The following is a 9,034-nucleotide window of genomic DNA, read 5'->3' as shown; positions in this document are numbered from 1 at the left end:
TGGCTCTCCTGCTGTCACGTTTTGTTTGGCCCCCAACATGCAAGTGTGAAGGAATACCTTGAATCTCACTACAGACCTTCCTGTGATTGATGTGGTGGACTGCAGCCTTGAGCTGTCTAGGACAAAGGAAGCAATACGTTGGAGACAATGCCAGAAGTGGCAGGGGCGGGGGGAAGTAAATCATATGAAAAGAAAAGCCAGGAGATGTTTCCTTGAGTTTTATTCTCATTAAGATATGATAACCTGGAAGTATGTTGATTGCAGAAATCCACAGCAGAAGTTTTAGTTTAGTCTCATGGGGCGGGATGCCATGCAGAACTTATCCAAAAGCACTTGACAGTGCCTTCAAGGTTTTATTTTTCTTGGGCTGCTCATCGATGGTATCCCACAGCCAGTGTTCTAAGGCATCAAGACCTTCTTCCAGCCGTTTAATGAAATGGAGGCACTTACCTTGCAGTGCTGTTGCTTGTGCTCTTCCTAATGTTTGTACCTCTGGACCCAAATGTAGCAAGTTCCAGCCATATTTCTGGGAAGGTGCTTCTTTCACTGTAGCATACCCCTTTAGCCATTTACTGATGGTTGCTGTGTAGTTGTCCAATAACTGTCCTAGGATTTTGATTTGGTCTTCTAAGTGTTGGTTGTGAATTTCAGAATAGTCTTGCAGTGAGCTGCCCATGTGACTGTCCTGCAGTGTGTTGTAGAAGCTCAGAGGATCTTCATCCAACCACTTGTACAGAGTAATGTTGATGTAGTCCAGCCATGTGTCTGCTTTGTCAATATGTTCCTCCCAACATTTGTCATGGACTAGGATCTCTTTGCCCAACTTATAGTCAACATCTTCAGTATATGGGTCAGGATCTTCTTGGAGAGTCCAAAAGTACATATTAAGCCACATACTGAGAGCCTTGATATATCCCTCCAGCCATTCCTGGAACTTCTTGACATGATCATTTACCAACTTTTCTAAAAACCCCAGATGCTCTTCCATCCAGTCATCAAGTGTTTGCAGTAGATGATAAATGGTCCTAACATACTCCTCAAATTTCTCTCCCATTACCTAGTGAACAGAATCCATGTGAAAGGAATTGAGACAACAATAATAATTATCTTGGGTATGTATATATAAACCCACACATCTTCTGTATTGTAAAGGAAAGCCATTGTTCCTAGTAGCTGTCTAAGAACAACTTACCCCCAAGTCTGACTGAATATTCTTCTTCTTGCGAAATGGGAGGGCTGAATTAAGGGTATCCCTAAAAGTGACAGAGTGAATAAGCAACACCATGCTGACCACACATATGGTGCCCACGCACGCATGGTTGTCTTGTGCATCCCGGCACCACTCATGGTTTTCTTGGGGGAAGTGCTGTCGCAGCAGGAAGCTGCATGCAGCACTGGAGTGCAGGTAAGGACCTGCTCTCCTCCTTTCTAAAAATCCTGCTTGCCAAAACCCCCAACTAGTGGTGTGGAACCTGCGCATGAACCTCAGTTGGTGCACATCCCTACCCTCCAATGTGCTGAAGATCTTGCCCACACTTCATATTTGAATGCAAGATGTACAATGACCTCTGTGCAAAGTATATTCATCCACTACTAGCTTCAGGGATATTCTTCTCAAGCTATGCTGTTTTTGTTAAGGGATACTGTAAAGTATGTCACATTTAGGAGAGCAAAGTTTCTTGCCCAAGCAATGTTATTGTGTTCTAAGGCCAAAGGAAATGCTATGGATAACTGTGGACCATTATAGAGTTTTTGGCATTTCCCTGATGTCATGATTTTTGTAATAATTTGCAATACTTCTAAATGCTCAATATGTATGGTTTGTTTTCATCTTGTATGGTGGGCATAGTATAATAGCAAATTGCTATATTAAAATAAATGGACTTGACTTGACTTAAAAAGTAGCTGTTATATATGTTGGACAGAAGATACAGCACCATAACTTAGTGGAACAGCGCACACTTGGCATGCAGAAGATCCCAGGCCAGTGTCCAGTTAGAGGATCTCAGGTAGTGGGGTGGGAAAGGTCACCTAGATACACTGTCTGCATATTGGTCTTGATGGGCCAATGGTCTGACTCAGAGTAAGGCAAGTTGACACTTCACACTCCCTAGGAGTGTTTGCACTAAAAGGTAGCTGTGCATGCATGAGCTTTATATTTCACACCACTTTCAGACTGACTTTCAGAAGAAGTGGGTTTTTTAAAATCCTAATCGACCAGGTCAATGCAAGGGGTAAACACAGAGAAGTGGAAATGACCCACACCATATGGCTTCTTTTCTCAGCAGCTTATGTTCAATAATTTGCTCAGAATTTATTTAATTTTCACAAATCAGTAGAATATGAAGCCCCTCAAAAGGGCATTAGGACATGGATAGATGAACCACACAAATACACTTGTCAACTCATCCCCACCCTCTTTCCCAGTTGTTCCTCTGCTGCCAAAGATGGAAGAGATGCTACCCCAACACCTCTCTCATCCCCTGCCTCTTCTATGGGCATCCAGCACAAGAGCGGGGAGGAGGAGGGCATGCAGCTACCTGCCCACCTGCTGACTAGGTGCAACACACAGCTGCTGCTATTGCTACTGGTTACACCATCAGGTGAGGTGGTGGTGGAGGAAGAGGGACAGGGGTCAAGTGGGTAGAATGTGGTGCCCCACTTCAGGTGCCAATGCCAAGATATGTTGGACTGCTCTTGGCCTTGGTCCCATATTTAATTTTTAAAAAATTCTCTGTTCAATGTTAGGTTATGAAGGGCATGCATACATACTGGAGGGATCTCTCTCTTGAACAGAAGACAAAGGATAAGAAGTGGGTTGCTAGAAATCAGACTTTCCAGGGAGCACTGAGACTCAATCTGTAAGTACAATTCTGTGATTCCTTCCTCTGTGACATTTTTTACCCCAAGCAGCTTGTGGTGGGGTTACATATGAGCAGAAGATGGGCATGGTGAAAGAGGTTGCTTGACCCCTTCCCCTTCAATGTTTTTCAGTGCACAACCCCCCACTCCAATGTGCTTTTTCACCTGTGGAGGGAAAGATATATAGTCCCTGTATTGTTCACTTGGAGGGGTGGGGGGAGTGATAGGAGGACCATGAATCTTTCCCCTTGTGGATGAAAAAGTGGCTGGAGTTTGAGCTGGAAAATGCTGCCCTCTTTTTAGAAGGCCTCAGGATGAGACAAGCCATGCAAGAAACTAGAGGAAACTGTTTCACTTTTGCAGCAGGGGTCCCTGTGTGAGGTTGAGCCTATATGATCTTCTCAGGGCCCTGGACTAGGTACAGATGGGCTGGTAACAAGAGAGTCCTCAGAGAAGTTATTTCACCTACCTTATTGTTATTTCACCTCCCTTAAGTTGATCTGACCTAGGCCTTTCTAATGAGTTGTAAACAATAGTTTGAGTTATTAGAAGTCTAATGTATACTGCTGTTCTCCCATATTCAACAAAACGATGAAGCACCTTCCCTCTGAACCCTCTTCTTTTGTTCACAGCCACAAGCTGGTTCAGCTTTTTTAAAAAGATGTGAGGAAAGAGTCACAGGATTCCATGTAATGTGCAGTTTGAGCCTTAACACACCTTTCAAGGTTAAATAAGTTTCCTCCCACCTTGAGTTCTATGGATTTGGTGAGGAAGATCACAGGTATTCTATGAGTCCATTGATCAGTTATAAAATTCTATGATACTCCCAAAATGTCTATACAAATGCTTGCATAACCGCTATTTAAAATAATAGTATGAACAGAAGATGCAATTGTTGAATTGCTGTTTCAAACCATACCTGCAGAGAGTGGCTCCATGAGTAACTATCATTATGAGCATCTTTCCAGGGACTCCAGCTTCTCCCTAGCACCAGGAATGAAAACTGTTGACGTGAACTGTTGCCTATTATTGTAACTTTGAGGAATTACAAAGCAAAGCTAAAACTGGATTTCTCTATACTCAGAGGTTGCAGTCTGCGTGTAACATGTATTGACTCTGATTAACATTTAGGGGTACAAATCAGCTGGATTCTTCAATGTACAGGATGAGAAATGTATGTTTCAATCTTACTGTTTGCTTTTGACGTGGAAAATCTTTCCCTTTTTTGTCTGCAGCTTGACACTCAGAATTGTTTTGGATAGCACTTAGTGGCTACTAGTCCAATGCCAACGGCAGTAATTTGGAACAACCAAATAGAATCTCTTTTCAAATAAAACAATCCCCTTTTGAACTGGATGACATGGAAGAAGTAGTACACAAAATAAACAGAGGACCTTTCCATACAATTGATTAAGTTTTATCCTGTCTTTCCTCCAAAGGACTCAGGGCAATGGACATTGTTCTCTCCTTTACCCTCGCAAGGGCCCTGTGGGATAGGCTAAACAGAGAGACAGTGATTGGCTTAAGGTCACCCAGTGAGCTTTATAGCTGAGTGGGGATTAGCACCCCTCAGTTCTACAAGAACTACGAGAACACACTGGCTCTGTATAAAGTATTGAGAACATTAGTTAAACCATTAAGCATGTTGGGACTGATCTAGTCCTTTGTTGCATCCTTCCAGAGACAGTCCAAGATATGTTGCTGCCTGAGGCAAAGGACAATAATTCGTCCCCCATCTGCAATGTTCCTGTGGTGGCAAGAGGGGGGCAGTAAGGTCACCGCCCCCTTGCCACCACAGGAACACTTACTGCCCCCTCCCATCTGTGGGTGGGTGCTCCTGTGATGACAAGCGGGCAGTGACCTTGCTGCCCCCTTGCTCCTCTCCTCACCTTGCCTCTTGGAAGAGCCACCCCTGCATCCTTCATCCTTCCTTCTTATGTAGTGCTCCTTGCAGAGGATCCCTCTGCTGCTCAGAGATGCTCATCCATGAGGTGAGGTGACAGGCTCAGGCAGTGCCTGAGCCCTGGGGTGGCAAGTGTAGACATCCTGCTCCATCACCTGCCTGGGGGCATTGCTTCACCTGCCTGCTGCTACTGCCACTCCCCAGCATCTTCCTGCCACCACTTTCTGTCCCTCCATCTACTGGCCCTGCTCAGTCTCCTGACTGTGATTCTAACTTTTTGTGTGTGTGTGTAGTAGTAGTAGTAGTAGTAGTAGTAGTAGTAGTATCTTCCCCATCTCCTGGCTTGCACTCTGTTAGCTGCTTGGATCACTCTCTCTCTTCCCCCACAACCAAAGAGAGTGTGAGAAAAAGCCATATAGTTAGCTAGCAAAGTGCTTGCTATCCAGAAGATGGGAAAGAACAGCACCAGCTAGGGAGGCAGGATGGCCCCACCTCCTGACACCAGCATGTTGGCATCAGGACCATGGCCAGTGTTGGAGGTGTGGCCAACGGTGTCTTGGCTCGAGCCGACACTGCTGCTGGCCCTCTCCCATACATGGAGAGTGGAGCTTACGAAACAGCTGTACACATGCAGGGCGTGGAAGGGATTGTGTTCAGTCTGCAAAGGGAAAACTGTTCTGGCTGTTCAACAGTGATTCATCACTATATTATAGTCAGCTGGAATGTTTGCTTTCTATGCTCAATGAATAAGAGAGAGCATTCCAGAGTTGGCTCCTCCTGTACAGACATTTTATGTACTGGGTTTATTTTTAGTGTTTTACTTTTATGCACGTTTTGTATTGGGCAAAAGCTAGAAAACTGTACTTTAAAATATTTTTTTAAGCGAAGGCATTGAGCAGATGCAGTCGTCAAAACCAAGCAGGCGTCTATTCATCCATCCATCTGAACAAGCAGGTGGCTGCATTTCAGTGCAAGTTGATGGCACTGGTGAACACTCTGTGCCGTGGAACTCCTGCATTAGGGAGTTACTGAGGCTGCTGTGCATGTAGCAGGGCAGCCCCAAGAGTGTTGCGCAACAGGACAGTTGACCAATGACTTCAAGTAGCATCTGCCCAGTTGCACAGGACTACTTCCATTCCCAGGGCTTGGGGTATTCAGCTTCTGAAAGAACCAGTCCTCACCCAGCATAAGCCCTTTCCAAAGCCTGTTTGTCACCTGGTTTTGTTCAGAAAGCTTCTGTTCAGATACTTAATGCCTTGGTATGGAGATGTAAATGTTTTAGGGAGAGGGGTTGAGTTTCAAGACCTGGCTGCAGCCAATGACACTCACCAGGAAAGAGCATAATCAAATGCACCACCAGACATAGTGGCAGCAACATGACAACAGCACCTGTGAGGATCAGAGAGAGAAAGAGAGGATTCAGTGTACAAGCTCAGGTAGATCAGGTCCAATCTTATACTGAACAAGTTGGATGTTGCATTTGGTAACTTCTGATGCATCAATGACCCTTTTTGGGAGGACAGCTAAGCTTTTCACATGTAAGCTAAAATTAATTTCATTCTGACCAGAACGTCAAAACTATAAAGATACCATCCAAATACCTTGACAGCCACTTAAAACTAGCGCTGAGCCAAAAATTCTTATTAATGATTTTGTATGTGTGTGTGTGTGTCCATGAATTTGTGATGGAGCACTAAATTTGGAGGGACTGAAACCGGGAAATGTTTTGAGGGCAGCCTAGAGACATTCTGACAAAAGCTTTGGTGGCAAGTGGTTGTCCCTTTTTTCTTATTTCCCCCCTTTGCTTCATTGGTGGTGGGTTGCAGCAACAGTAGTATGGACACAAATCCCCCCTCCCCCGAAGGCTTTGCAAATGATGGCACATCATGATGTTGTATCATTCTGAGGAGGCTTCTGAGGGGAAAATGGCAACCACCATTTCTCAAAAGTTCTTACTGAAATTGCGCCCCATTTTGCCAAAGGTTTGAGGGACATGGGATCGGCCTTACTTCAAACATATCTTTTCTACAAGGGAATATGCAGGTTAATGGGGGAAAGTATACAAACATCTTGGCACCTATGAAGATCACACAAGTGCTTATTTTGCCAGGTATGTGGTCATTGGAAAGCTTCTGCCAATCACAGTTTCTAAACATGGTGGCTGCCTGCCAGCTGGGGAGGGACTCGCCATCATCAAGGGCTGAGGCTTTCTCCACCAATCCTGTGCCTGCGGGGGCCTCAAAAGGAGCATGGCTGCCTGTCAGGGGTGTCTCTTCTGCGAGGCAAGGCGAGGCAGTCACCTCGGGCAACCAGTTATTGGGGCACCAACAAGATAATGCCCTCCTGAGCCCCACTTAAAAAAAAAAAAAAGTGGCTGGAGAAGGGTGTACATGGGGGCGGGCAGTATTTGGCACCCTGCCACAGATGCACAGAGGTTTTGAGTTATCACTGGAGAGTGTCCAAACATCGGCTCCCCCTATAAGGACACACCTGTGCAGAGGGAAATGGCCTGAGTCTGATTATTTCCTTCGTGCAAATTGTGATGTACAATATGGCATTCTGTGTCTGTTGGTATATATTGTGCAGAGATATCAAGGGCTGTCAAGGTACTTGGATGGAAAACTTAAGAACCACATGTTTTATTTAACTTAAATGTTTATTGAATGTAGAGAAGTAATATCTGAGACTAAAGTCATATATCGGTCACCCTTTCTTAAAATAAAAACCAAACTTTCATTTTAAAGACTTCTTTAAAATACGTCCCCCCAGTAATTAAAGATATGTGACATTTTCTATGGCCCACTCAAACCACTGGTGTTGTGCTATTTAGAATGAGTTTATGCTCTCTTTGCAATACTGTGTAGTGCCCCCCCTTTAAGTGGTCCCCCTTAAGCACATTTTCTTTCATGGAGTCTGGGTTAAGCTCTCCCTCCCTCACCAGGGGCCCTTTTGCCTGATGATATAGAATATTGATACCTCACAAGGTCTATACTGTATTTATGTGTCCTGACTGGTGACCCTCCGCACTATAAGCTGAAAAATCTGTTAGGGATGTGCATGAATGGCGATTTGAAGAGTGATTTGGAGCACAGCCTCGGCACCTAGAAAAGGGAGGAGAGCAGGGCCCATTCTTGCTCCTCTGCCACTTGCCATAGCTTCCTGAATCAGCGGTACTCCCCCAGCTACCATCACATGCCAGCAGGGAGCACCGCTGGCACATGATGGTAGGTGGGGGAGCATTGCTGATACAGGAAGCTTCAGTGAGCAGCGGAGGAGCAGGTATGGGCCTGCCATCCTCCCCTTTAAAGGTGCTGGGGCTGTGCTGAGAATCACTCTTTGAATCGTGATTCATGCACATCCCTAACATCTGTCCCCCCCCCCAAACACCTTACCTGTTTGCTACTGTTTATTAACAAATTAGCTTAGAAATCATATTCTCCTCTCTTCACTTCTTTCCCGGGATGGGTTGCTGGCCCTCAGGAACAGCACAGCTTGTCAACTGATGCAAATCCCCAACCTGCACCTGTGGTCCCCATGACAACTGGTGATGTTATAAAGGCCAGTGCCACTAGGTCAGGGATTCTCAACGTGTGAGTCCCCAGATGTAATTGGACTTCAACTCCCATAATTCCCAACCAAAGGCCACTGGGGGTGGGGATTATGGGAGTTGAAGTCCAAAAACATCTGGGGACCCACACGTTGAGAAACCCTGCACTAGGTGGAGAAATAAGAGGAAAGAAAACTCTAGGTACCAAGGGTTTCCAAGCTGACCTACTGAATGCTCTGCATTTTGATCCTGGACTTTCTTATTGCTTATTCCTTGCATCTTCCCTGTTCTACTACATCTTCAAATGCAAAACCTATTTTAATGAAAAACACAATACTCCATGATTTTATTATTATTATTATTACTATTACTATTAGTAGTAGTAGTAGTAGTAGTATTACATTTATAACCCACTCTTCCTCTAAGGAGCCCAGAGTGATGTACTACATACTTGAGTTTCTCTTTCACGACAACCCTGTGAAGTAGGTTAGGCTGAGAGAGAAGTGACTGGCCCAGAGTCACCCAGCTAGTTTCATGGTTGAATGGGGATTTGAACTCGGGTCTCCCCGGTCCTAGTCCAGCACTCTAACCACTACACCATGCTGGCTCTTCTGAACTATGTTTAAAAAAATGGTGAAAATTTCCAACAAAATGATGGGAAGTAAATTTGAATGGAAAAGGCCTCCCTTTTGATAATGAATGAAAGTGCATTCTATCAAAAC

The 9,034-nt window shown here is 44.8% G+C and overlaps 1 protein-coding gene across 1 annotated transcript; it reads right to left on the bottom strand.

The window, feature by feature from the left end:
• Nucleotides 1–203: 203 nt before the first annotated feature.
• Nucleotides 204–8,282, bottom strand: LOC128340111 (uncharacterized). Its single transcript, XM_053284881.1, has 4 exons — nt 8,158–8,282; nt 6,095–6,154; nt 3,782–3,846; nt 204–1,057 (listed from the first exon to the last, which is right to left on the bottom strand). The coding sequence occupies exons 2-4, from the start codon at nt 6,141–6,143 to the stop codon at nt 320–322; spliced, it is 852 nt and encodes a 283-aa protein (XP_053140856.1). The 5' UTR covers nt 6,144–6,154; nt 8,158–8,282; the 3' UTR covers nt 204–319.
• Between the last annotated feature and the right edge of the window lie 752 nt (nt 8,283–9,034).

Source organism: Hemicordylus capensis, chromosome 1 (genome assembly GCF_027244095.1).
Source record: "Hemicordylus capensis ecotype Gifberg chromosome 1, rHemCap1.1.pri, whole genome shotgun sequence".
NCBI classification, from domain to species: domain Eukaryota; kingdom Metazoa; phylum Chordata; class Lepidosauria; order Squamata; family Cordylidae; genus Hemicordylus; species Hemicordylus capensis.
The sequence above is the reverse complement of the archived record's forward strand: the minus strand, read 5'-3'. Positions and strand labels throughout refer to the sequence as shown.